General features: G+C 38.2%; 8 protein-coding genes and 1 long non-coding RNA gene across 10 annotated transcripts; 4 read left to right on the top strand and 5 right to left on the bottom strand.

The window, feature by feature from the left end:
• The first annotated feature begins 325 nt into the window (after positions 1–325).
• Positions 326–2,650, top strand: LOC108859384 (microtubule-associated protein RP/EB family member 1A). Its single transcript, XM_018633282.2, has 8 exons — positions 326–727; positions 1,065–1,133; positions 1,233–1,319; positions 1,437–1,543; positions 1,626–1,729; positions 1,817–1,866; positions 1,996–2,109; positions 2,289–2,650. The coding sequence occupies exons 1-8, from the start codon at positions 620–622 to the stop codon at positions 2,451–2,453; spliced, it is 804 nt and encodes a 267-aa protein (XP_018488784.2). The 5' UTR covers positions 326–619; the 3' UTR covers positions 2,454–2,650.
• Positions 2,651–3,123: 473 nt separating this feature from the next.
• Positions 3,124–7,448, top strand: LOC108859383 (ABC transporter A family member 8). Its single transcript, XM_018633281.2, has 18 exons — positions 3,124–3,280; positions 3,365–3,683; positions 3,764–3,828; positions 3,919–4,063; positions 4,160–4,279; positions 4,358–4,482; positions 4,578–4,736; positions 4,830–4,992; positions 5,072–5,197; positions 5,290–5,373; positions 5,464–5,795; positions 5,880–6,080; positions 6,167–6,276; positions 6,369–6,453; positions 6,538–6,666; positions 6,761–6,866; positions 6,942–7,030; positions 7,138–7,448. The coding sequence occupies exons 1-18, from the start codon at positions 3,206–3,208 to the stop codon at positions 7,411–7,413; spliced, it is 2,709 nt and encodes a 902-aa protein (XP_018488783.2). The 5' UTR covers positions 3,124–3,205; the 3' UTR covers positions 7,414–7,448.
• Positions 7,379–8,416, bottom strand: LOC108859385 (vacuolar protein sorting-associated protein 29). The gene is made up of 3 exons (XM_018633283.2): positions 8,128–8,416; positions 7,926–8,063; positions 7,379–7,824 (listed from the first exon to the last, which is right to left on the bottom strand). Exons 1-3 carry the CDS (start codon positions 8,257–8,259, stop codon positions 7,525–7,527), a joined length of 570 nt encoding a protein of 189 aa, XP_018488785.1. The 5' UTR covers positions 8,260–8,416; the 3' UTR covers positions 7,379–7,524.
• A 649-nt stretch (positions 8,417–9,065) lies between these two features.
• On the top strand, positions 9,066–10,238 carry LOC108859389 (succinate dehydrogenase subunit 7A, mitochondrial). Its single transcript, XM_018633287.2, has 4 exons — positions 9,066–9,274; positions 9,400–9,468; positions 9,607–9,709; positions 9,977–10,238. Exons 1-4 carry the CDS (start codon positions 9,218–9,220, stop codon positions 10,024–10,026), a joined length of 279 nt encoding a protein of 92 aa, XP_018488789.1. The 5' UTR covers positions 9,066–9,217; the 3' UTR covers positions 10,027–10,238.
• Positions 10,239–10,434: 196 nt separating this feature from the next.
• On the bottom strand, positions 10,435–11,610 carry LOC108859392 (uncharacterized). Its single transcript, XM_018633291.2, has 2 exons — positions 11,323–11,610; positions 10,435–10,621 (listed from the first exon to the last, which is right to left on the bottom strand). Exons 1-2 carry the CDS (start codon positions 11,593–11,595, stop codon positions 10,583–10,585), a joined length of 312 nt encoding a protein of 103 aa, XP_018488793.1. The 5' UTR covers positions 11,596–11,610; the 3' UTR covers positions 10,435–10,582.
• Positions 11,611–11,791: 181 nt separating this feature from the next.
• On the bottom strand, positions 11,792–13,660 carry LOC108859391 (chloroplastic lipocalin). Of its 2 annotated transcripts, none has more exons than XM_018633290.2 (5): positions 13,507–13,660; positions 13,036–13,189; positions 12,695–12,949; positions 12,300–12,590; positions 11,792–12,209 (listed from the first exon to the last, which is right to left on the bottom strand). In XM_018633290.2, exons 1-5 carry the CDS (start codon positions 13,581–13,583, stop codon positions 11,931–11,933), a joined length of 1,056 nt encoding a protein of 351 aa, XP_018488792.1. In that variant the 5' UTR covers positions 13,584–13,660; the 3' UTR covers positions 11,792–11,930. The 2 variants fall into 2 exon arrangements, with proteins under 2 accessions (XP_018488792.1, XP_018488791.1); XM_018633289.2 differs by having other exon boundaries at positions 13,036–13,201; positions 13,507–13,659.
• Positions 13,661–14,550: 890 nt separating this feature from the next.
• On the bottom strand, positions 14,551–21,524 carry LOC108859393 (uncharacterized). The gene is made up of 15 exons (XM_018633292.2): positions 18,757–21,524; positions 18,540–18,668; positions 18,251–18,442; positions 18,125–18,174; positions 17,705–18,008; positions 17,485–17,620; positions 17,221–17,400; positions 16,831–16,926; positions 16,402–16,580; positions 16,075–16,296; positions 15,716–15,991; positions 15,475–15,622; positions 15,258–15,391; positions 15,038–15,124; positions 14,551–14,949 (listed from the first exon to the last, which is right to left on the bottom strand). The coding sequence occupies exons 1-15, from the start codon at positions 21,355–21,357 to the stop codon at positions 14,860–14,862; spliced, it is 4,824 nt and encodes a 1,607-aa protein (XP_018488794.1). The 5' UTR covers positions 21,358–21,524; the 3' UTR covers positions 14,551–14,859.
• Positions 21,525–23,490: 1,966 nt separating this feature from the next.
• Positions 23,491–24,273, top strand: LOC108859394 (uncharacterized). Its single transcript, XR_001950476.2, has 3 exons — positions 23,491–23,594; positions 23,706–23,850; positions 24,033–24,273. It is a non-coding gene; the product is annotated as an uncharacterized LOC108859394 (long non-coding RNA).
• A 124-nt stretch (positions 24,274–24,397) lies between these two features.
• LOC108859395 (protein NRT1/ PTR FAMILY 2.10) lies at positions 24,398–27,032 on the bottom strand. The gene is made up of 4 exons (XM_018633293.2): positions 26,718–27,032; positions 26,213–26,430; positions 25,568–26,121; positions 24,398–25,496 (listed from the first exon to the last, which is right to left on the bottom strand). The coding sequence occupies exons 1-4, from the start codon at positions 26,938–26,940 to the stop codon at positions 24,581–24,583; spliced, it is 1,911 nt and encodes a 636-aa protein (XP_018488795.1). The 5' UTR covers positions 26,941–27,032; the 3' UTR covers positions 24,398–24,580.
• Between the last annotated feature and the right edge of the window lie 307 nt (positions 27,033–27,339).

Below are 27,339 nucleotides of genomic sequence, written 5' to 3'. Positions count from 1 at the left end.
TTTGATAAATTTTTGTTTAAATTTAATTTTTATTAAAATAAGTATAATTTGGATTTTAAAGTAAACATAATTTTAAATATTAGTATATTAAATGATAAAAATAATTAGTTGGAATATTAAATTTGGTAGCAGAAAAAAAAGTTGTGTGCTAAAAAGTTTAGGGAAAAATTTATAGTTACAGTATTTTTTAGGGAAAAAGAAATAAATAATACAGTAATTTATAGAAATATTATTTTCTAAATTAAAAATGCTGGTTCACGCAAAACATCCTACGCCGATAAAACGAATAAGTTAAATTAAAAAAAATATATTAGCAAAAGTTTGCAGTTGCCGCTGCCAGCGTTACCGCTCCTGCTTTTATTTTGCCTTTACAGTACCTCTCCCTCTCTCTCCCCGACATTTTCTCTGCTTCAGTTTCTCTTCCTCACAATCAAAACCAAAACAGTTCAGTTCTGTTTTTTTCATCACCGAAAATAAATAAGAGTTCTTGACGTATTCTACTGATTTTCCCATTAATACCCCCAACCAATAGCTCTAGTTTCACCGGACCAAGGAAAAAAAGAAAAGAAAAGAAAAGGTTTTTCTTCTTCTTATTTCTTTTTGGGGGTTAAGAAGCAAAATGGCGACGAACATCGGAATCATGGACAGTGCTTACTTTGTCGGAAGAAACGAGATTCTGACTTGGATCAACGACCGCCTTCATCTCAGTCTCTCTCGCGTGGAAGAGGTATGCTCTTTGTTCGAATCTGCATCTCAGCTTCCTCTTTCCTCTTCTTTGGGGAATTAGGGTTTTGAACTTGGATAGAACTTGCAGATTTGAGTTCGATTTGCTTCAGTCTCGGAGCTATGTGATTTATGAGAGTAAGATGATGATGTTTGGACTAGAAGATGATGGTTTTATTAATGTATCGATTGTTTACATGTTTTTGAGTGTTCAAAGTTTGCAATGCCCACAGATTCAATGTTAGAAAGATCTAAAGAGCTTTTACCAGTTCTGTTCTTGAAATGGAAATGAGATTGTTCTCTTTCTCGTTAGTTAATTTTCTGTTCTTTTTTTTTGTTAGGCTGCATCTGGTGCTGTTCAATGTCAGATGCTTGATGTGACCTTTCCTGGAGTTGTGCCAATGCACAAGGTTATTCTACTTTCATTTTCTTTTAATCATCATTTGCATGTTTTGTTTGCTTCTTGGAAGCTTTAATATCTTAAAAAAAAAAAAAATCTCTTCTGCAAGGTTAATTTTGATGCAAAGAACGAATATGATATGATACAAAACTACAAGGTCCTGCAAGATGTGTTCAATAAGCTGAAAATTACAAAGGTAAAAAAGAAAAAAAACACAATCCTATCTCAGGTTCATCAAGCTTCAGGTGTGTTGGTCAGTCACTAACAGGTTTTTTTCTATCTATGTCACTACAACACATTGTAAACACCTCAGCCATTGGAAATTAACAGGCTAGTCAGAGGCCGACCCCTGGATAACTTGGAGTTTCTACAGTGGCTGAAACGTTTCTGTGATTCCATTAATGGTGGCATTATGAATGAGTATGTGTGTTTTTTTACCATCTGATCTCAGAGTTTTGAATTTGTTACCCTTCCATTGTCTCTCTATAATGATTCTTTGTAGGAGCTATAATCCAGTGGAAAGAAGATCAAAAGGTGGTAAAGAGAGGAGTGTAAAGGGATCTAATAAGATGCCCAACAATAATCATCATCCTCCACCCAATCCACGTCTGCATGAACAGATTCTTTATCCTGACAATTCTTCTTCTTCTATATATGTGTCTTTTTGAACATTGCTGGAATTGTTATTCTCAGGGCAGCTCAAGCCAGCAAAATCAGCTCAAGTACAGGTTTTGTCGAAGGAGGTATACTGCCCAACAGATCCTATCGCTCTTTGATATAATCTTCAATGATCTGTTTGTTGTACGTTACCCTTTTTCTTTGTATGTTCATGTGTAACTGAAAACTTCATTCACTTGTGCGTTATAATACAGCTTGCAGATCTCAAGATCTCTTTTGACCTCTTGGAAAGAGAAAGAGACTTTTACTTCTCCAAGCTCAGGGATGTAGAGTTACTTTGCCAAACTCCTCAAGTAGAGGATCTTCCTGTAAGCATTTCCCTAGAGACTGTTTTATTATCTAAAGTTTGTCTTTCTTGGTTTCCTTTAGTCACCAGCTTCACTTATCAGCCCCAAGATGTTTCTCTTCCTCTTAATTCAACCTGTGAGTGACGATTATTTTTGTCTTTGAGACTGATGTGTATGGCTTGGAACCACCACGCATGCAGATAGTGGTAGCAGTGAAGAAGATACTGTATGCAACAGATGCAAATGAATCTGCACTAGAAGACGCTCAGGAGTACTTAGACCAATCCTTAGGTGTGGAAGCTGAAGATGAAGGTAACGGAGAACAAGAAGAAGAAGAAGAAGAAGAAGAAAAGACACAATCCTAAGCTCTGACTATTTATAATCCTAAGTAGAAGACATTTTCGGATCAGTTCTTTTTCTTTTTCTAGAGTTGTTGAACAATGGCTTAGACATGGCCTTCTCTGCAAAAGTTTCCTTTGTTAAAGGGACTTGGCGAAACGTGAAGATGAATGAGCTTTTCTATTAGAGAGCTTTAGTTTGATAATAACTGAAACTTTGTTTTTGTTACGGTTGCAAAACCCAAAACTCTAGAACTACCAGGTCGGGTGCTCATTTTCCAAATTTCTAAACAAAAGTTAAGACGTTTTATATGGAATAGTGCCGAGATACCGTACAGACCCTTAAAAAGAAAACTTGTTTAAGAAAATCATTTTGTATAAACCGATTTTTTGAACACTGTGGCTTCCTAAGAAAATAAGCTTTAAATGGATATGGTTGAGATATTCACTTGTGCCAATGAACAAAAGAACTTAAATCTTATTATTATATATGCATACGTATATAGGTTTTGGTAAAGAGTACATTTCTTAGGTGAGTGATGCAAGCAAGACTCTTACGTGGCCTACACGAAATAGAATTTACAAGAAAACACAACCCTATTGTCCAATATCTGTATGCCACTTCAGTAACGTGTACAGTTAATATATGTCATCTCTTATATCCTGATAAAGAAACACCATAAGCTACTACAACTGTATGCCTTCCCTAGCGTCTATATACACATTCAAGAAAACATTTTTTTTCAGAGATTTCATTTTCAAATCTTTTTACACTATAAATGATGGCGGATTCAAGTCCTGCAAGTATCTTTACTCAAGCCGATGCTTTACTTAGGAAGAATTTAGTTTTCCAGGTTTCAATTTTTTTTTCTCAAAAGAATTTTATTTAAACAGCCTAAACAGAGTAAACATGTTGCCTTGTTTGTTCTTTGATGCAGAAACGTAACATATGGAGCAATGTACGTCTCGTCACGATCCCTTTCTTCCTCTGTCTACTTCTCGTTGTTATTCAGATGCTCTTTGACTCTCAATTCAGCGCGGACCATGGTCAATGTGGGTGCTTAAACGAGAATACTTGTGGCTTAAGGTATTCTACTTCAGATCAAGCAGCGTTTTGCGCCATTCCTAGCCCATCTCAATGGACTCCATTACTTCAAATCCCGTCTCCTCAATACCGAGCCGCGACTTCTCCATACCTGAGCCATTCTTCACCTGTCACCTTTCTCTTTACCGGGAATAACCAGTCGCTTGGAGAAAGTATAAAACCATATTATCAATAACTCCTTTTTACAGATTTGCTTTCTATTTTGTGTTCAATAAGTTGTTTTGTTTTCCAGATCTGATGCAGAATATGTATAGTAATTCACCTGAGTTTGATGGAGATTTAGCTAATTATGTATTGGTAAGTTCTTAAAAGAATCTATGTATTTTTTTTTTTTTTTGTATTTCGCTTCATTTTGGATTCTGTAACTTTATACTATATTGCATGCAGGGGTCATCATCTTTGACAGCATACACCAATTATATGGACTCTTCTTTCATCTCAGATATCCCCATCTACAATATCAAACATCAATGCTCACCAAACTCTTCTTTCTCAATCTTAATACACCAACCACCTCTTTCTTTCCCCAAAGGTATTTAACATAAGTCTGCCAAATCTTGATGTATTCCAAGAAAACAGAGTATTTAATATGTCTTGTGTGTTGTTTGCCTTTTTGAGTATATATTAGAGATAAACTGTGTCAGAGGACTAAACTTGTGGCGGAATAGTTCTTCTGATGTGAACAAAGAGCTTTTCAAAGGTTATCGAAAAGGAAATCAAGAAGAGAAGATCAACGAGTATCCTGCAGGTCTCTCATCTCATCTCACCAATGATATTTGTTTAGATAGTAGTGTACTTCTGTGACTTAAGCTTCCATTTTTTGTAGCTTTTGATTATCAGAACACAAATAGGAACAGACTCAACGTTAATGTTTGGTACAACTCTACCTACAAGAACAATACAGTGATTCGCCCTATGGCTCTGATTCGAGTCCCTCGCTTGGTCAACCTGGTGCATATTTTGCTTAATAAGCCTTTGCCCATCTCAAGAGTATCATTTACTACACAATTTGAGTTCTTTTTTTTTTTGTCTGTAACGTTTTCCAGGCATCTAATGCATATCTTGAGTTTCTAAAAGGTTCTCAGACAAAGATCCTGTTTGAGTATATCAAAGAAATGCCCAAACCAGAGACTAAACTGGCCCTAGACATCACCTCCCTAATCGGTCCGCTCTTCTTCACATGGGTGATACTGCTGTTATTCCCTGTAAGTCTTTAAAAGATTCTCTCAATGCATCAAACAATCCCTTCTCTCGTGGCTTTTCATTGAAGTTTTTTTTAATCTGGATATCATGTAAAGGTGATCTTAACCACACTGGTCTATGAGAAACAACAGAGGTTAAGAATCATGATGAAGATGCATGGACTTGGTGATGCTCCTTACTGGATTGTTTCATACACCTATTTTGTTCTTGTCTCCATTCTATACATGTTGTGCTTCGCCATATTCGGTTCAGCCATTGGTAACTAACTAACTATTGCCACAGACTCTATATGTCTTTCTATGTACATTCTCAAGAACTTGTTAATCTTTTACTCCAGGGCTAAACTTCTTCAGGCTCAATGACTATAGTATCCAGCTTGTGTTCTTTTTGATTAGCATAAATCTTCAAATATCAGTCGCTTTCTTAGCATCCGCAATGTTCTCAGATGTTAAAACTGCTACAGGTACAGTAGTATACTAGTATCCATCTTGGTCTTGATTCTAAAATTCGCAACACAAAATTGTTACAATTTATTCGTTTTGAAAATCATTTCAGTTATAGCATACATATATGTCTTTGGAACTGGACTCCTAGGAATCTTTCTTTTTCAATTCTTCTTGGAAGATCCTCACTTCCCAAGTAAAAGTTCTTAAATCCCCCACTCAAGCATTTGCTAGTAGTAGTCCAAAAAAAAATTTAAAAGCAAGGTTTATGAGTTTTTTTTAATAGGAGGATGGATCATTGCAATGGAGTTATACCCTGGGTTTTCGTTGTACCGTGGGCTATATGAGTTATCACAGTCTGCGTTTGCGGCAGACTACCGTGGGGTTCACGGAATGAGATGGAGAGATTTTGGGGATGGAATGAAAGAAGTGACTTGGATCATGCTCATTGAGTGGCTTCTACTTCTTGTTTCAGCGTTTTACATTGATCAAATCACTTACTCTAGTAAACATCCATTCTTCTTCTTCTTCATGCAAAGTCCTTCAAAGAAGAAGAAACAACAACAACACTACTCTTCTTCTAACAAACAGGTTTCCAAACCAGATGTGTGTCAAGAGGTAAACAAACACATAAGACAAGATTATGGTTTTCAGTATTTGACAAAAAAATTTGCTAGACTTAAAGATTGTTATGGTGTCAAGAGGGAGAAAGTGGAGCAGTATCTACTTGAATCAACTGGAAACTGCGCGGTTTTATGCAATAATCTGAAGAAGGTATACTCAGGTAAAGACGGGAACCCTAAGAAACTGGCGGTAAGAGGATTATCTCTTGCTTTACCTCAAGGAGAATGTTTTGGCATGCTTGGTCCTAATGGAGCTGGCAAAACCTCTTTCATCAACATGGTCTGTAATTTTTACATTCATATTTTTTTTTAATTATTGATATTCCTTTGTTCTTCTTATAAACTTGAGTCAAATGTTATGTGTAGATGACAGGAATCATTAAACCAACATCTGGCACAGCGTTCGTCCAAGGCCTTGACATTTTAACCGATATGGATAGGATATATACAACAATTGGAGTCTGTCCGCAACACGAGTAAAAATCTATAATAAATTATAAAATGTGCAATCTTCTTTTTTCTTCTGAGGCTACACTGTTTCTTACTTCGTTTCATTATACACACACAGTCTGTTGTGGGATAAATTGAGTGGAAGGGAGCATCTACTTTTCTATGGAAGGCTCAAGAATCTTAAAGGTTCTGTCTTAACACAAGTAAGTTTATGTTTTCACTTGACTGGTTTATGTGCAAAGGAAATTAAGAAAGAGTAAAAAACAGAGAGTGTTGTCCCTTTTTAGGCTGTTGAAGAGTCACTACGCAGTGTGAACCTTTTTCATGGAGGAAATGGAGACAAAGAGGTTAGAAGATACAGCGGAGGGATGAAGAGACGGCTAAGCGTTGCCATTTCTCTTATAGGAAACCCTAAAGTAACTTGAAAAACCTCTCTTCATTATTATTATGTCATTTTAACTTGTTAGATGTAATCATGTAACAAAAGTCTTTTTGAGGAAATTTGTCAAGGTTGTTTACATGGATGAGCCAAGTACTGGGCTTGATCCAGCCTCGAGGAAAAGTTTATGGGACGTAGTGAAACGTGCTAAGCGGAAAGGAGCGATAATACTCACTAGTATATATCTTCTTATCTCCATTCTTCGTCTGCCCCTTTATTGTATTCTCCATTAGCTTTGGTTATATGTTTCAGCACATTCAATGGAAGAAGCTGAAGTGTTATGTGATCGTCTTGGAATATTCGTCAATGGAAGTTTGCAATGCATAGGCAATCCTAAGGAGGTTAAAACTCAAACAGTTCATGTTTTTGACTTATATATTCATAAGAAACGAACTAGAGCTATCGACGTTCAGAAAGTTTTAACTGAAAATTAATTACGTAATGACAGTTGAAGGGTAGATATGGAGGATCCTATGTATTGACAATGACAAGCTCAGAGGAAAAAGAGGAAGAAGTGGAGAAACTAGTGCGTAGCATCTCCAAGAACGCAAAGAAGATATATAGAACCTCGGGGACTCAAAAGTTCGAGCTGCCAAAGAAGGAGACAAAGATCGCTGAGGTGTTTGAGGCGGTGGAGAAGGCAAAGAAGATGTTCCCGGTGGTTGCTTGGGGACTTGCTGACACAACGCTTGAAGATGTGTTTGTAAAGGTTGCAAATATTTGAACTTCTTTATGATAAGAGTGTCAAACATTATCTTTAATTAGTTGAACAAATAGAACGCTTAAACCAAAAGTCTATAAAGATTATTGAAGCTAAAGAAAGTTCCAAACGGGATTAAGGAGCAGAAGTGGAGGAGGCCTTCTTGAAATCGATCTTGTCGACTTTAACCTCGCCATCGATGAGCTCGTAGACATAGACGACAACACGAAGACCATCGATATCCATAAGAACAAAGCTCGGGTTAACATCTTGGTTAATGGTGCTGTAAGCACCAGTAGCAGAGCCCGGGTTGATGACGACTCCTCCCTCGTGTTTGTAGGCAGTGAACTGGTGAGTATGTCCAGTGACAAGTATGTCCACGTCGAGCTGTCTCTGAAGCATGGCTAGTGAGTCTAAATCGCCCCATGGGATCACCTGTATGTATGAAGAAGCTCTTTTTTTAAAAGGGAACATGGATGATGACAATAATGTAGACAGATAGTTGATGGTAAAGAGGGAGATTGTGGTAATCAAACCTGGTGGCCGTGGCAGAGACCGAGCTTGAATTGGCCAATAGACAAGGTTTTAGTGTCGGGGTAACGTGCATCTTCGTCAAACTCGCCTCTAACTATATGCAAATCAGGGCAGATCGTCTTCAAGTAGTCATGTATTTCCTGAAATACTAAAAAAAAAATTATTTAAGAAAAAAGAGAAAGAAAAAAAAAAGGCATTTAATACTTTGATGGAGAGGTTGCCAGTGCAGAGGATGTGTTGAATCTTGCCAGGAACGAGCATGGATTTGAACTTTGGGGGTAGATCAGCCGCTCTTTGGGGTACATGTATATCCCCCAATGCCAATACCAACACCATTTCCAACAAAAATAATAATCGAGCCTCCCGGATCAGGATTGAAATTTTACCAGATGGATTTGGTTTCTCAGAGATCGTCCATGGGATTGGGAAGATCCCTTTCTTTTTTCCTTTTTTTTTTTCTCTTCTAGCTCTCTGTCTGATGATCGCTCCTCTCGACGTACCAAAAATACTTTTGACATTAACCGGTTAACTATTATTCCATTTTTGACAAGAACCAAATCAACCCACAAAAAAAACCCGGACATTTTTAGGGATTATGTTACAACGGGAAAGCCCTTTTATATAAAGCCCGTTTAACCTTAACGCCCGTTTGAAACCCGTTTAGCTTATTAAAATATTAACATTTGAAAATTCGTTAAATTAGGCAGACACGAACACAAGCTATGTTCAGATCAGCCACCAATAAGCTCAAATTCGACATGAACTTGTCTGTAATATGCACATGGGGTTGCTAGCAGTGTCCCTTAATTTGCGATCTTTAAGTTTTCTGGTTTAGTTTATATAACCAAGATTATAACTCGTTTGTTTGTTGGCTTGGTTTGATATATTGTATGGTGTGTGTGTGTTTATTTTGATATATGTCTCATAATCCCTCTCTTGAGTATGTACTTTTATTAATCTGAACACGAGTAAAACACAGATCTAACTATACACTTTTGTCTGCCGCCACTATTATAGACTGCATCAATCCGAGCCTCTTCAATTTTAGAGAACAATAATAAAAAGAGAGTACAGTAGTAGTACGTTTGTAAATGATGATTACTTTGCATCAAGTGGCAATTAAACGAGGGACAAATTTGGAGGTCAGAATTAAATAATTAATTTAGGTTTGGGGACAAAGAGCAAAACACATAATAAACTTACTCCGTCTTGTCTTGCGTCTCTCATCAATCGTTGCTATCGATCGATCGTTTGGTCTTACTCTTAATTGATTGAAAGGCTTGCTTAGATAGAAATGGCGTTTTTGCTAAACAACACCTCGATTGCATCTCACCTCCGATCTTCTTCCCAGGTTTTCCCATCGAATGAATCTCTCTTTAAAAACGGATTCATTTGATCTATATTAGAACAGAATCTCGTTTTAACTCTCTCTCTCTCTCTCTCTCTCTCTCTCTCTTTGATCTCTATTTTGAGCAGAAGCCGGATGGCGCCTTAGCTCAATCCCGTCGTGGGTTCCATGTTGAGCTAGGAACTCGCGAGAAAGATGTAACTATCTTTTAATCCCTATCTAGTGTAGTAGGAGGGATCGGATCTGTTCTAACAGATGATTCGGGTTTGAATTTTAAAAAGCAGTGTAATTGATTAATAGTTTCTTTATGAGTTGTCTTTTTTTTTTGTCTCCAGCTCTTGGCTGAGAATGATGCTTTGAGGAGATTCAAGTCGCATAAGAAAGGAGTACGCCAATTGAAAAAAGCTGGAGATGTTCTCACTCTTGTCCTTCTTGCTGGTACCCTACCTACCGTACCTACTACATCTAAATACATTTTCTTTCTCTCTCATCTTGTGTTGTGCTTCACCTAATATGTTGTTCCTCGTAACATTTATGTTTGTCACTTGCTTGTATGTTATTTTATTGTGTATTATCATCAGCCTGTCTTTTCCTTTGATGGAAAGCTAACAAATTTTCTACACTTTGTAGTTTAGGTTTGATGACATATTAGTGTTTTGTGTTTTGAGTTGAAAAGCATTACTCATGTGTGCTTGTTTCATTCAGGGTGCTGCTATGAGATCTATGCGAGAGCAACATTGCAAAAGGAAGATTAAGCTGCTGCAGGAGTAAAGCTCATATGAGTTTGATCATCACCCTTCCTTCTTCCTCTTTTTTTTTTAGTAAATCTCAAAAGTTCATGTTGGCTTTTGCTCTGAATAAGTGAATAAACCAAAAAGGATTTGGTGTTTTTGTTTCCTTGTATTTGTTGTTTTTTTTTCCGAGAAACCCAAATCGCTATTGATAGAATAAAGCAACGCAGTTATGATTTGAGAAAGAAACTCAATGGACCAGAAGGACTCGTTTGTCACGAGCTCAAAGATTGCGCCTATAATACAGTCAAATTTAAGCAACTTAAGCTTGTTTAATACTTATCCGTAATATAGTGGATCTAGTGTAAAAGTTTGCCTTTTTGGTATACTATGGAACATTCAGAATCACATCACAAAGTTTAGTGAACTATATCAAACCAAAAAAAATTCATCTTTTTTTTTTATTTCATTGTTCCTAGAATCGAAACAAAGATATACTTGGTGTATGCAACGAAACAACATTCGCAAATATTAATGGAAAGAAGCATCTGCTGCGTGAGAGAGCAGAGCTTAATTCAGATCATTCGGTTTCTTCTTCAGATTGCTCCATCTCCAGCTTCTGCAAGGAAAAGAAGCATGAATTCTTAGTCATGTACTTCCTAACATGATCGTTTTTTATCTTTGGAAATGAGATTTAACAGTGGTGAATGAATGTATATCAGCAGCTTAATTCATAAACCAAGAAGAGGTCAAGGCAAAACCATGGATCGTCAACAAAACAAAGATAAACAAAATGTAAACAAAAGATCCAAGTAAAAAAGGTGAAGGCAAAACCATGGATCGTTACAGCATATTGCTTAAAAAAAACACATCTTTAAGAGGACATGAACATTGATGAAAAAGTGATAAACCCATTGTATTTCTTTTCTGCTACTACTAATAAGAGTAATCATTATCCTTACCAAAGAAACTGCATAAGGTAAATGAATGTTACTCCATATGACAAAAAAAAAAAAATCTTAGCAATCTAATACACACAAGTGTTATGATATAAGCCATGACACAGAGGACAAGAAATGTGAAGTAGTTTTAGGCAACTGGCTGGAGTTTCAGCTCAGGGGGTTTAACTCTTGCTATGTCTGTCTAGCCTAGGAGTGAATGAATATAGCAGAGAGCAGTTAGTCAGGTGTAGGCTTATAACTAAGTGTGTCTGAAGAGATTGTATTTTCTGTGGTTTTATCGTTATAGGGTTTGGTTATGCCCTAAATCTAGACAATCTCTCATCTCAGAAGCAATCAAATCAAAGAAGAAACAACTTACAGATTGAGAATTGTGCCAAGAAAGGCCACGGTAGACATTAACGGAGAAAGTGGCTGTAAGGTAGATGGTGGCGAACCCTAGCCCCGCCGTGAAGGCCTTGAACGACCAATCTCCAGCTTTACTTACTATCCCCATCTCTCTCTCTCTCTCTCGGAGACGTCGCGAAACAAAAGTCCAGTCTTCGTCTTCTTTGACAACTCCTCCGCTTATTCTAACCGGAGATTTATGTGCGTTATTACAGATCAAATTGAACATATTCCCTTCAGATCTCATGTCCGGTTTTACTCACTAAGTCACACACAACGATGTCGTTTAAATGACGCTTCTCTTTTTTATTTTTCTTATTCTTCTCACGGCAAACGATTTATCAAAATGGAGTTCACAACACATTACATGAAAATTAAATTACAATTCTATTTTTCATGGTATAATATATAGTTAAATTAAATAATTTTAACACATATATCTATTAATAAGACTTTGTGCTCATATGACTTTATCTTAGAAAATAATTCATATCTATACACTCACTCAGTCAGGTGTACAAGCAGCATAAATAATCTACATTCAGAATTCAAAAAGACTCTTGAGGGGGCAGAGAAGCTTCTCTACTTGAAATAGAGTGGGACCAGTTTCTTCAAGGTTTCAAACACACTTGTGAAGGGATCAAACTGGACTGCCTTTCTTAGTTCAAGATCTGGAAACTGGTTTGTCAGCGTTTTCTCCATACCTGGCATGGACATCATAGCAGCTAGCTGACCATCAGACATCACTTCACAGTCCTGTGGAGTATCCTTTATTTTCTCCGGGTCGTACCCAAACTGCCCCAAATAGTCTTTGTACTTGGCTATGAACTCAGGTCCCGGGTTAGGTGTCCTTGAGTATACCTGACATATCATCCAACACACACATATTACTTTATGTAAGAATCAACACACAGATATTCTCAAACACATTGAATCATCATCCATCATCACCTGAACAAAGCTCCTGTCTTTGGCTCCAGAAACAAGAGCGTAGTTGTCATAGTCTGTAGCTATGACATCATAAGGCAACTTGGGGATGAAAGGAATGGTGGGAAACCGAAGGTAACATTTCTCTTTAATCATCTCTTGCTTTTCTAAGTCAGTCTCAGTTTTCTCCAGGTCTTGTGCTCCAACGCATTGAACTTTTCCTCTGATTCCTGTTATATACCCATCAGGGCTACCGTGAACACAAAACGTGTCTACCCTTATAGCTGGTTCCTTCATATCAAACGTGTATACTCCCTGCAAAAAGTTGAAAACAGAAGCTGAATGTACTCAAGATGAGATTATTAATTGCTCTTCTCACGTTATACTTTTTAGAGGATGAGACGTTTTTAACAGTATACCTGTGTGCAATGGCAATCTTCTTGGCCTTGACCAGCAAAGCCACGCTTAAGAGAAGCTACTTCAAACCATCTTCCAGAGTACCTAACTGGGTCAAAGTTCTTAGCAGTCATGCCTCTCATCATCATCATCATCATCATCATCATCTCTTCCGGGTCATTATCAAGTGGAAGAGTAGGTTTGTTTTCTTCCACAGCAGCACTTCCCAGTTGACAAATGTTGTGATCCTGACCTGATGAGAGATCCAATGCAACACCCTGCCAAGGAAAACTCACAAAATTCAAATGGTCCTTGGGAGCAAACGAGCATGCCTATCGCAATGTTGGCTAAAGCATCATAATACCTGGCCTGCCTGAGAGAGAAGCAAAATGGTAGCAAACCCTGCAACAAAATGCTTTCTCAAAGTCTCCTTGCTTTCAATGGGATTCTCCAAGGAACATTTTACTGTTGACTTCTTCAGAAACCCTTTGGAATCGTGAGATCTACTGTTGATCCTCCTAACCGCAAATCTGAGATAAGTAAACCTTGAATCTAGAGACAGTTTCTGTAAGTATGTCCTAAGCCTAAGAAAACTTTAACTATGATCTTGGGGTTAATACCGGTCCTGACTTTTAAATGACCCCGGCTGCTGCTATCAAGTATTGAACCTGAGACCTTGATGATACCAGCAGTGATATGTAAACTACTACACTAAAGACAATTCACTCTACATAAAGGGCGAACGTTGCTAATAGTATGGAGGGCCGCTAATGAAACTTTAGTTCCAAGATCCAACAAAGCAAGCAACTACTTGTGATACTCAAAATAATAATACCTCGTATTTGCAGGTCGAGTGAAGCTCTGGGGAAGAACTAGTGTCGTTGACAGGCTAGTTATGATGTTACTTGCCATCTTCTCTTGGTAGCCACACAATTCTTTTGTTTCTTTTTTAAGGGTTTTTAATAATTTGTTTGTGACAGGCTTTAGAAGTTCAACAAACGCTATTGGTTTAAAGCTATACGATGAGGGACCCACAAGAAATTTCCTTCATACATTTTTCTGTGAGACCCATACATTTTTTGTTACAGAAGTCAAAATAATTTTATTTAGAATTAAATATCCAAAACATATAAATATAGCCATCAATCTATCCAAACTAATCGGTTCAGGTAGTTCAGTTTTTGGATAATTCAGTTCGACTAAATCTTGAATTGAACTTTTTGGTTTGGTTTCAGTATGATAATCTAGTAGTTCGATTTGTATAATTTTTATCGAAACTAACCAAAATTTTTGGTTTTAATTATATTCTGTTAAAAATCGGGTAAAATCTATTAAATTTGGATAGTTTCAGTTAGTCCGGTCAATTCAGTTAATTAGTTTCATATTTTTCTTAATTCGGTTAATTCGATTCAGAAGTTTAGAAAATTTTGGTTAATTCAATTATTTTGGTTCGAATTTTGGTTATTTTCTTGGTTGGATCGTTTGTAAGATAGGTGTTTATGAGATTGGTTTCTCTTCTTGCTATATCTCTTAAGATGGTGGTCCCAATCAGTTTGGATTTAGTTGGAAGCTTGTGTTCTTTGGCTCAGGATTAACAACAGAGAAAGCATCTAGAGGACCTCAAACACCCTTGGTTTGTTAATGACTCTCACAAGGGTTTGCTATCGACTCTCTTCGGTGATAAAGGTCAAAAATTATACATAGCTTATAGATTCTGAATCATTTTATACATACAAATCGACCCTAATGTTCCTTTTGAAACTAATTAGGTTAACCTATGGATTTTGATTTATAGCTACTGTAAAACTGTCAAAAAGGATTCTCCACCCACCCGAGAGGTAACATGCTTCTTGGGCTATGGAGGAAGGATATTGACCAATGAAAATGAAAAAGAAATTGCATAGATTTTTACGACCATATAATCCTTAAATGTGATAATGATTTTACCTAAGCAAACTATCTTGTAAGATCTCTTGCAAAGAAAACACTTAAAAAGACAAAATCTTCTTCCCCATCCTCTTTGAACCACTGATGAGTGATGAGTAAATCACAGTTCTTCCTCGCTCTGATTGTCAAAAAAAAAGTACTTACTTCCTTTGTAGTATGTACTTGGGAGATCTCCTAAACTGTAGCAACCCATCTCCACTTGCTCTGTGTGTCCTTTTTTTTTTACCATTTTCTTTTTGATCTAACGTTGTTTCTTCTCATAGAGAAGAACCTGTGGCTGCAAGTGTCCTTTCTTACACATAGAAAGCACATCACTCCAACTACCAATCACCTGAAAATATCACATATAATGGGTGATGAATGTGGAATAATAGTGTCTTTGCCTGCAAAGTCAAGTTTATTTCAATTGTTTTCATTACCTTCACGGTTTTGTCATCGAACATGATCCACCGAACGTGTTCATGACTATATGCAAAGCAATGATAATGCTGTCCGTAATAGCATACCTGAGAGTATAGAAATATCAAAAGAACAACTTAGATTATGAAAGGCCAGAACGAAAACACAAAGTAGAGTCGGATTTAAGGACGAAACCATCCTTCTGGTAATGCCCAAGGAAGAAGAAGAAGAAACACGTACCACAGAAGCTAAGCTATAGGTACTCTTTGGGTCCAGACCACGGTACATGATACTGATGTCTATCTCGGTATTTAGGGCTGCGAGCGTAGCTGCTATGTCTTCTACACTCTCACATGAGTTTTGCCACCCTAAAACTGCCAACTCGCAAAATATTGAGTGTTAAGACATAAATACCAAAAGGTTTGCATCATTTATCATAATCCTAAAAGGGTATTACCTGTAGTGAAAACATGTGGTGGAGTGGTGAGAATGTGGCGGATATGGTTGGGTTTCCCACACCCACCAGCATCAGGATCACAGGCTAGTTGGTGGTTCATCTCGACAAGGTTTAAAAGATCGTCAAATGAATTCTCAGCGCAGGCAACCTATTAATGGGGCAAAACCACAGTGAATTGTCTACTAACATGTGAAACCTCAGGTTGGTTGAAAAAACTTGCATGGTTAGCATTTCCTTTTACCTTCATGGTCCGTAGGGCACTAGCGTTGATATTATGGAAAAAGGAAGTGTACTTCATATGCCTGGACTCCAGCCCACAGCTGTAGCAGTTCAGTTGCTCAAAAATATTCATTCCAAACAGCGAATGGGCGATACATGTGCGGTTGCCACAGTCCCATGAACCTGTACAGTTGCTCTCAGACGATTCTGTGTCAGACACACTTGAGCTTTGAGAAAATGCACGATGAAGACAGTCGAAAATCACAGCCATTACTTCTGAAGCATCGTTCATCTGAGCCTGTCCACCATATGATGCTCAAGTTTAGGCTAGTGATGCAAACGAAAAATTTACTCCGTAAGGATAAACATCAATTACTTTACCTCCTGGAAGGAACTGCTATCTGGATACAAGTTACTCAACGCAATCCTGAGAGAAGAAGGAGCTACAGGTTCTGGTTCTTTTTGCATTTCCTTCGATGCAGCGCTTAAAGCAGTAAAAACTTCATACAATGAGCAGATAACACAAGGATCTCCCACGTGATGGTGCTCTAGCGTTGAGCTCCGTAAGAATTCATCCCGAAACATCCTCAGATTCCATAGAGACTGATCAAAACAAACTCATCAAATATAAAATCTTTTAAGCTTGATATGATAGACACTAGACAGTGATAGCTGAGACATTAAACAGTTTATGAGAATGAAGGTTACCTGTATGATAACATTCAAAAAGCAATTGTATTCCCCAATTTCATTCTGAAGACCTGTACCAAATATGACAACTTCGGTCGAGCTCTGAGACTCCTTTGTGACATCAGAAACCCCATCACTGCTTACATCCAGAGGTGTCCTCAAACATGACGTCATATTTCTACCTCCTTGGTACGCGTCTGGTTGAAACAAAATGTTCCGGAGTCAGATGTTTCGTATCAGAGGCTTTGTCACCCCAAAATGATCACACAATAAATATGATGAAAACGGGAAAAAAAGAGCATGACATCTAAATAGAGAAAGCGGTATATACAATAAACCATTCTACATACAAATGACACTCTCAGTCAAATGGGCAAGTTGCAAACAAAGTTAAAGGCTGATAACGAGACACAATATCTAATAAGCAAGGATGGTTGAAAAAACTACCAAGGCTTTGACGCACTGCCTTTTTGAGGTCAGCTTGAAACTTTTCTTCTTCATCCTCTTCAGCTTGTAATTGTCTTAATGTCTTTGTTCCCGCATCTTACTCAACATGATATAAAATCGATTGAAAGACGTCAGAAAACAATTGCTAGAAATCAATGTAAATACTGTCATTCCTTTTTGAGAGAAAAGGAAAAATCAAGATACATTAGTCACAGAGGCCCCAGTTTTTGAAAAACATAACCCTGAACTATAAGTTCCAACGCATATATCAGTTTCATTATTCAAGTTCAAAATAACAGTAAACAGAGGTAAAACAATAAATTGACATAATAACTATCTTTCTCTGAAAACATCAGACCGAGAGAAGGATATATGGGAAAAAACACTTACCACCATTGCTACGTAGACTTTCAGATTTTGTCTCCTTGTCGGTGCCTGACCTATGAGATTCACTATTTATACTCTCAGATGGTCCAGCTAACTTGTTAGAAGTTTTTTGGCGTCTACCCCTCCTCCCAGTGCGTTGATCAGATTGGAAAACACCATCTGGAGTAGATACCCCATTAGCCACTAGAACAACAACAACAAAACAATTGTAAGTGTCTCAGAAAGGTCATTAGAGACATGCATCAAAAACCGAAGACAAGTGGTAACCTTTTTGGGATTTCATATCCTGAACCGTTACAGCATCAGATATCACACAATGATTTGTTGACGGAAAACCACCATTTGTATTCACTCGGGTTCCTTCCAAGTCATGAGGTAGTCCATTTCTTTGAACCCGGTTCTCCTAGTAAAGCAAATAAACCCAAAAATAAATTCAGTGATGATTCACGACTCAACAACCTTGTCACACAATGTTTACCAGACTTACGATTTTTTCTTGCTCTTGTAGATCTAAACCATCAACGACATTATCTCTGCAAACATCATACACTTCTTCTGCAGCATTCATTGGAACTAAAGGGCTGAATTTCTTTTGTTGTTCTGCAATATGCTTCTCCTTAGCTTCATTCTCAATTCTTCTTTGATATTCCAGAGTTTTTTCAAGCTTTATTTCCTCTAGCTCTAGCTCTATTCGGCGTCTGTATTCCTCTTCCTGTTGTTTTAAAGCTTCAACAGCTTCAGGTACTACGTCAGCCTCTGAGGGATCGCCAAAAGATGCAATCGAAGGGAGGCTGGAACAAGAAATTATCAAAATACATCAAAGAAAAATTACTCACCACTAATATTTTGAGAACGAGAATATTTAACAGAATCTGAACTAAAAAAAAAGTGCAGTGCAGATCTTCACCTGTGTTCAACTGAATCAACATGGAAGCGATGGTCGTTTCCAAGAGAAGCCTAAAGGAAAACATTAAAGCTAGTTATATACATAGACAAAAAAACATTTAAAATGTAGACACCAAATTATTCAAACCTTTAATTCCTTCAGTTTCTTGGTGTCTTTATTCTTTTTCTTCTCCTTGGACTTTTCCTGTGTGTGTTTCGGATTATCATTTCTTCCCCGAGCCTCCTTCTTAGAATCAAGAGCGAGCTCCACGAGTAATGCTTCACTTGCAGCATCAGACTTCTCAGTGGCATCTTTATCTGCCAATGCCTCCAAATGTGCCTAGATAGAGATTAAGATAGAAATGCTATTACAACCCAAAAGGACACTGCAACCAGAGGAAGAAAAATTAAACTATTTTAATAAGTTAAATACTTACCCGCATGTAGGACTTCACCAAGGGTAACAGTACTATTTGATAATTATTGTAGGAAGCAGGTCCAAGCTTTATCTCTAATTTCTGTACCCCAGTAACACTGTGCATCATTCTTGCATCGATTTTGTTAAGCTGTAATAGCACACATACAGAGTATTTGTTTAGAAAAATATAGTTATTAACTATCTCAGTCGTGTTGCCTAAAGATAGAAAAGGTTACCTCTGCAGCCAAATTTTCCTTTTGTTTCTGGATCGCAGTCTCTATGAAACTATCAACCTCACGAAAGGAATCTCTAATCCCCCATTCATCAACTTCTTCACCAGATTCCAGATCACGTAGATGAGAACTCGTGCAGGCATATGATTCTTCATATCCAAATTGATTATGGTTAAGAGAGTCTGCGTCTTTTAAGACATTTGTTATAGCATCTACCTCAAACCTACTACTGATGAACATCAATTCATGTTCACTCTCAATCAGCTCTTCTCTTCGCCTTCTGAGTACAGATTCATAGCTTTCGTGGGTAAACTCTGCTGAAGTCTCCCTCTTCCGACCTTCTTCAAGACAAAGGTCTTCAACAGTCTGCAGTGCTCCCTCGTAGCTTAAGTGCTCGCATTTCCTGTCCCAGAGGTTCTGCAAGTGACAGAACTCCTTCTCAAGAGTCTTCATGATCTCCAGTCCTTTCTTATTTTTCTCTTCCTTTGTGCGCATCCACGACACAATTTGTTCCTCGCTAGAGGGTCCTGTGAAGATCCATGAAAGAAATCCATCCTCACCAGAAGATACATCGTTGCCATTAGCTATATCTCCAAAACTTGCTATAGCTCTGTTATTCAATGCTGACCCCATATACTTCTCTTGGATGCACTCAGTGCCAAGAAATTTTTCATCCAGAAGAAGACATGTATCTTCACTATCAAGACGAATCTCCTCCGTAACTTCAAGAACCAGGTCGCCAAAATTACTAACTTCATCGCTTGGGTTAGTTGGATCAGAATATCGAGTCAACCCACAGCCCTGTGACAAGTCTTGCAGGAATTTGAGAATTTTCCTGAGCTGAATAGCTCCCAAAAAGCAAATGCATATGGGTGACTGAGCCAAACCACGATTTAAGAACTGCGAAACCGAGGGTAGATGCCGGAGTTCATCCACAGTAAACTGTATGACCTTATCATAATGGCTGGCAGCTAAATAGTTGTGTCTGATAAGTAGCTCAAAGGCTCCGCGGATTTTTGCAAGGAGCTTTGTACGTTCAGAATCATCAGATATCGGCCATCCATCAGGAAGATGAAACGGATTTGACATCTTACCCTCTTCAGACCCATTCTCATCACAACCTTTGCAAGCATCTCCAAAATTTTCTTTCTCTGGTGACGTATCATTCCGGGCATCCTCGAAGCAGTCGTCACCATCTTCCATATTATCTCTAGTGTGAAACTCATTATGCTCAGTACTTTGGATTTTCTGCTGGCTCCAAAGCAATTTCGCAGCAGCAGGGAGATCCAATGGTTTCCATGGGGAACTAAGAAGCATCTCGATCATCTCGCTATTGAGGCTTTGAGGTAAAACCATTTGCGTCTTAGGTAAAACGTTACCTATGTGCTCCTGCACAATATGCTGCAGATGAGCCTCACAATCCATGAACTTTTCACTACACCCGTAGCAAACCCAGAACCTCCAAGTTCTATTAGCCTCGTAAAAGGACAAAGCTTCAGTAATAATCTCATTTGCTTGTCCATCCTTTGACGGACTAAAGTGACTCTTAAGATCACTGAGCTTAACTCTAAGCAACTCTTGTTTCTTTTGTTTGCTCGTAGACTCCCAATATAGCCTAGCCCGATCCCTTCTCCCGTCTGTGGAGCTGTTTTTCTTAGCATTTCCATGCTTTCTCCTCTCCCCGCTTCTCTGACCCGCGCCTAGTGTTGGATCTGATCCTTTGCTGTTGACATTATCCGAAGAGGAAGACTCTGACTTCTGCTGACACAACCTAGCTGCAGCCACCCTCACCTCAATCTCCTTCCTCCACTCTTCAGGAGTCTTGTTAGCTTTCTTAATCTCGTTCGGCCTCCTGGTCTGAACCAAGCTACTCTCAATAGGGTCCTCAACCATCCTCCTAACGGGGAAAAACCGAAAGTTATCTTCCCCATTCCCCAGGTGCTTCATCAGAGTGGACAACGAACCAAGATTCGACTTCTGCACCAGCGACCTAAGCTCTTCCTGCACGTTAGCAATACGACCCTCAGGGGTCAATATCTTCTGCTGGTTCTCAACCTGGAGACTGTCCTTAGCGGGATCGATAGGGTTCTCGATGGAGAGAGCTCGATGGCACTCCTGCACGACCTCCTCGTACTCTCTCCCATCGTTAGCCGCCTCGTAGAGCAAGTTAGCGTAGAAATGGCCGAACTCGATGGAGTTGGGCGACAGCTCCACAGCTTTTCTAGCGGATTCAATGGCGCTGCGGAGATGCTTCTGCTTCGTGGCTAGATCCTCGTAGACGGAGGCGACCTTGACGCAGACGGTCCCCTGGACGCGGTGGATTAGGGCGGAGTGCTGGTGGCGAGCGCACGATTCCTTCATGAGCCGAATCGCCTTGTTGTAGCTCCCTTTCTGGAGCGAGGATAGCGCCTTCTCGCACTCGAGCTTGATAGCAGCCGAATCGGACGACGGCGGCTCCGCATTAGCCGCCGTCGCGGTGGTTCCAGAAACCCCGCCTTCGTGGAAGGTACAAGCGGAAGCCTCAGTCGACTCAGCCTCTGCCGCCGAAGAAGGAGGCAGCGGTTGTTTGGAGCGAGACGCGAGGGGTTTTTTCTTCTGACCCATTCACGACGACGATTCAGCTCGAAACTGGGGTAATCCGCATGAAGAAGGATGCTAAGAGAAGGTTAAATCGGAGTTATCAGGCAGCGGAGGGATCGACGGAGAGGGAGGGTTGGTGAGGGTTAAAAGAGATGGAGAGTAGAGTAGAAGAAGACTCGTTTCGCTCTCTATGCACAAAATCGATTTAGGGGATTTTACCATGTGAGATTTAGACCGGTTCGGGTCGATGGATGTCAAATTGTGAATGGGTGGTTTGGTGCAGTTCGATGCGGTTGAACCGTCTATTCCGCTCGTGGTTACTAGTATTTTCTGTATTTTGATCTTTTCACGCTACTATAAAATTATATATTAATATAGTATATAGCTACATTTCTCTATTTTTATAGCATATTATTTACATGATTTATTTGTGATATATAAAGTAGTTAACTGAACCTGGACTTGACACCTATTTTTTTTGTTAGTGACAATGAGAACTATACAAAATTAAAAGGGGAAATTTGGAAAAATGCCATCAAATGAGAATATATTTTGAAAACTACACCATATTTTAAATTCTTTGAAAACTACACTTATTTATAAGTGAACTGACTAAATTAACCAAGTTAAGATTATAGTAATTTCAATACTTAAATAAAAATTTAATAGAAATAGAACAAATGAACATAAATATTTTCGTGTTTTGTTTTAAGTTATACAACAAAAAAATTTAGAATTCAATATTTTGTTTTCAGACGTCCGGATTTTGTACTTTTTTTAATCACTGTGGTCCTTTTTTGTATTTGAGGAAGACACAATCTTGTGTCAACATGTAACTTTGGTGTTTGGTGATTTTTTTGTTATAATTTACTCTTAAATATGTTTTATAATCACCATAGTTTTCTTATATCACAAAAAATAAGAGTTGAGTCTAGAAAATAATACATAATGTTTCTTGTAAAGTCAACAAATACATTCACAATTTTTTTACTTATTTATGTAGTGGATGTGCTCTATCTAGCAAACTCTTTGAATCTTTTAATCTCTCAAAATTCAAATATTATATCATTTTGTGTCTTAGGCTAGGTTTTTTATACCAACTCTTTTAAACTTCATGATTAAGAAACAAATTTTATAGTTTCAGACCATTTAATAAAAAATATGATAAAGGATTTTATGAATAATTTGTACATAAGATACGTTCTAGAGATAAAGCAATAAATATTTCAATAGTTATCCATGTATAATTTTAAATATTATAGTTCAGTAAATTTATAAATTATTATAATCCAACAGAATTATCTCAAAATAACTAATATACAAATAATTTAGAGTTTTTATTATTAAAATGTTTTAGCTTAAATTGAAATAAGGGCAAAAGAGTCTTATAATACATAAATAAGTGTAGTTTGCAAAATATTATTATAACAGTGTACTTTTCAAATTTATAATCTTAAATCGGGTAATTTACAAATTATTCCAAATTAAAAACCTTTTAGGGATTATAGAGTTTTTTTTTTGACTGAAGGCATAGGGATTATAGAGTTTACCAAACGTTACTTCTTAGAAGAAAACTATTGCTTTTTCATATTTTGAATATGAAGTTATAATTTTCTCATAATTGAAAGATTAATTTTTATATTTAAACAGTTGAAACCAATAAAAAATTAAAAGGTAAAAATATGAATGACATCTTTATTGAAAACTAAATAAATTATTTTAAAATAAAAAAAATAGATAAAAATGAAATTAAAATAAATAATTTTAAATATGTCAAAAAAAAACTAAAACATCATGTTAAGCTACAGAAAATGGAACATAGAGAATATAATGTGGTGTGTGTTTCAAAAAAAAAAAGAGAATATAATGTGGTGTTTCAAAAAAATAAAGAAAAAAGAAAGAGAATATAATGTGGATGACTCAAGAATGAGTTGGCTTTGTGACTTTGTCCAGTCAATCAAACATAGAGTTCGACTCGATTCCCATACGAGACAAAAGTAAAAAGACTACAATAGTGATATGGTTTTGATTGGTCTTGTAATCTGGACCATCTGATACCCAATCCGAACTTATGAGGTTAATTTGTTAATTATAATTTTTTTTATAACGGTTCAAATTAAGAAAACTGGTATAGTTTCGGGTCATTTTGAAAATTTTCTTAAATCTTCTAAACCTGATCCTGTGATTTTGTACAGAAACTTTTTGCTCGGTCAAAATGCTCCGGTCACTTCTTCTCCGACGCTCCGACGGCCATTCGCTTGGTAGATTCTTGCTATTTGACCAATCTTGTTCCAGAATTGACATTGTGCCGTTTTATTTCTCAGTTGCTAGTCATCTACACTTATAATATGCTACGTAACATGTTGTGTCAGGTTGGTATAATCATGTACCTCCCGACAGCAGACCCTCGCCAGAGGAAGGACATCACAGATGAGTTTTTCCACTATAGACGTTTGACACAAGCACATTTGTGGGATCAATATTCTGCATATGAACATTAATTGGGCCAAAATTGAGGTAACTGTAGATTTAGTTGTCCTGATTGACTCGCTTCTTTAGAAATTAATACTTTAGTTAGCTCCTATAACCGAATGTATCTTAATACCTTGTTCTGCTAAAAAATGCAATCAGAGGAAATGAGTGAGGTTGCTGTTTGGACGTTCTCTAACGTTTAATGCTTGGACTCTTTATGTAATCAGATACCGAAGGATAAAGAGGAACTTGAAGCCCTACAAGAAAGACTCAGAAAACGATTCCCTGTGGATGCTTACAACAAAGAACGAAGGGAGCTTGACCCAAACAGAATTCTCTCCAACAATAACAATATGGTGGAAAAGCTCTTCCCGTTCTCCAACACTGCCTGAAACATTTTCATCAATAGCTGATTGATTCTTGGAAATTAATTTTGGTAGAATTCTTTTCAGTCATTTTGCTAGGACCTTCGATTCGAGATCATTTTTTGTAGCACATTAAAACATGAAATAGGCCTATAATTTCCCATTCTTATTGCTTCATCTCCCATTCCTGTAGTCCTTTTATACTAGTTTGTTCTGCTCTGCTGCTGTATTGAAAGGCGAAACAGAATCGCCGTACACAGTTTGATATTAGCAACAAAAATCTTTCATTACAAATACATGTTTAAAATGTTGGAAGTGATTTTCTTCATTCATCTTATCTATGGGAAGTGCAACAACAACAAAGATGAGACTGAAGCAGAAGAACCAAATATAACAAAAGTTTCGAGAAATCAGACAGAGTTCTTGTCCTCCTGCTGCTTTGTATCTTCTTCAACAGTCTCAACCACATAACCGACTTCATCATGAGTGCCTTTGTATCTATACCATCTAGCCATCAACAAGAAGTAAAGAAAGTTAACGAACATGAGTCCCGCGAGCATGAAATAGAAGTAATCCAGCTTCGCCTTGTTCAGATCCTCAGCTAACCAGTTCCCCGTAGGGGAATGCTCAGTCGTTCTATGAACAGTCGAGATCAAGAAGCTAGCGAGGTAGCTAGAAACTCCTCCGCCGACGTAGAAGATAGAACCCGCAAAGCTCTTCATGTTCTCAGGAAACTGCTTGTAGTAAAACTCCATCTGTCCAATGGCTGCAAAAGCCTCAGCTATCCCCGCGAGCACCAGCTGAGGAATCAGCCACATCGCTGACATGGAGGAGATCTCTCCTGTCCGAGGATCCGAACCGAGCGTTGGTCTTGTAAGCGCGAAGGTTCTTCTACGCTCCTCTATGAACCCGGAGACCAATAAGCTCAGCACGGCGAAGAAAATGCCGGCTCCTATTCTTTGCAAGAGAGTTATCCCCGTGTCTAGACCCGTCACTCTTCTGAGCGAGGGGACGAGGACACGGTCGTAGATCACGATGAAAACCGTCATACCGGTCATCAAGAACACTACGTATGTGGCGGCTGGAATCTTGAAGCCACCCGAACCTAGTAGCCTGTCGCTCTGGAGCGCTTGGAAGACTGGATAAGTCATCTGCATGCTTATTGCAAGGGAGTAGATGGCGCAAGAGAACCAGATCGGAATCACTCTCACGATGCATTTCACTTCTTCCACTTGCTGCATCGTGCATAGTTTCCATGGATCCGACGCCGTTCCATCCGAGTTCAACTTGTCCTCAGGGGTCATAATCGCCGCTTTGTCAAGAAACCTGGCAAACCGTAACATTTGTTCAGCAAAAGGAACAAAGAAACAATGAGAGAGAACTACTCTGACTTTTACCTAAGCTGGTCGGTGTATTTTAGGGTAGAGTTTGCGTAATTATGAGGAATGTGGTTGTAGAGATCGATCCAAGGCTGCTTAACCGGCTTCAGACCACGTTTCTTGATCGCCGCGGCTATGACATGACCTATACCAGCCAACGGACTACCAGAGGCTTTGACTTTCACATACAGTTTATCACCAGCGAAGAAGATGACGCAGGCCAAGAACATGAGACCCACGGGGATACTCAAACCGATGGTCCAGCTCACATTCGACTGGATGTAGACAACCAGCGTGAGGGAGATGATCTGCGCGAACGTGAAGGTGAAGAAGTACCAGTTGAAGAAGCTGTTGATTCCTTTCTTTCCGGATTCTGACTTGGGGTTGAACTGGTCAGCACCAAAGGCCAAGTTGCACGGCCTGATCCCACCAGCACCCACCACGAGAAGCGCTAAACCCATCAGGAGAAACGCAATCTGGCCCTCGGTTGGGCCTTGGCAGGAACTCTGTGTTCCACAAGGAGTGGGGTGGAGACCTGGAACTGCAGCGGTGAGCAGTATCACGAGCGATCCCTACAACAAAAAGATGGAAATATGGTTTTAGTAATAATAATAAAAAAAAGACAGAATCTTGGTTGAAAACAAAAGAGGAAAGGTCATATACCAGAAAACAGGCGACGACAGCAACAGAGAGAGTCTTGTAGCGACCAAAGTAAGTGTCGCAGAGGAAAGCAGCGAGGAAAGTGCCGAAGTTGATAGTGCCACTAAAGGCGTTGATGATGGTTGCAGCTGTATAGCTCTTAAGGTTGAATACTGAAGTTAGGTACACTAGAAGGTTTGATAATGTCCCAATGATCCCTATCTTCTCAAATGTCTCATTACCTGTGACACAATGGTTTTTTTCCAACATAAATGACTATTAGTCAAACCATAAAGTAACAAACTTTTTAACATTTTATTCACATTATTCACAAAGGCAAACTTAAAATGCATGATTCTTGTTTCACTCCACCGGTTTGGTTGATATGGGTTTCAATCAATTCTTGTTTTTTTTTTCAAAACCAAATTTAATTAATTTCACAATCTCATTGCAGATATTTGTCAAAGAAGAAGACAAAAAAAAAAAGAAACCAAAAAAGGTTGTCTGAAGAAAAAAGAGAGCGTTTTACCAATGATAAAGGGCATGACTTTCCAGCCTCTATAAACGAGCTTTTTCTGGTCTTGGTCAAATGAATCGACAGAATCAGAACCACCGCCATCGACGGAGGAGTAGGGTTTGTGATCCTCAGTTGTCTCAACATCAAAGGGCTTTCTCTCCATTGTGGTTTCAATCTGTGTGTAATTATGCTTATCTCTTCTCTCTCTATGGCTGAGGATGACTCTGCTCTTCATCTTAAGCTCCTCTCTATTGTCTTCTTATATAGTGGAGGGTCGACAGAGAGAGAGAGAGAGAGAGAGTGTAGTTGTCTGAATCAAATCTGGACAAAAGAAGAAAATAAAAAGAAATAGTGGTGAATTTGGGAGGAAGACAGAGACATGTGCGAGTGACTCGTTTTTATTTAACTCTAATTAATTGTTTATTTAGTTGATCAAGTAAAGTGTTTAATATAGAATTAAAGCTAGATTAATAGTTCATTAATACTTTTATATTAAGCTGTATAAGTTCCCGTTGTAGAGAAGGTGAAACTATACAGATTGATCTAGAAACTTTTTTTTTACAAAAAAAAATCTTTAGAATGAATCAAGGAGTACCATCATACCACAATTCAAAGTAGTGTACTCACACACAAA

Source organism: Raphanus sativus, chromosome 5, assembly GCF_000801105.2.
Source record: "Raphanus sativus cultivar WK10039 chromosome 5, ASM80110v3, whole genome shotgun sequence".
Taxonomy (NCBI): Eukaryota; Viridiplantae; Streptophyta; class Magnoliopsida; order Brassicales; family Brassicaceae; genus Raphanus; species Raphanus sativus.
Note: the sequence above shows the minus strand (reverse complement) of the source record. Positions and strands in the feature narration are given on the sequence as shown.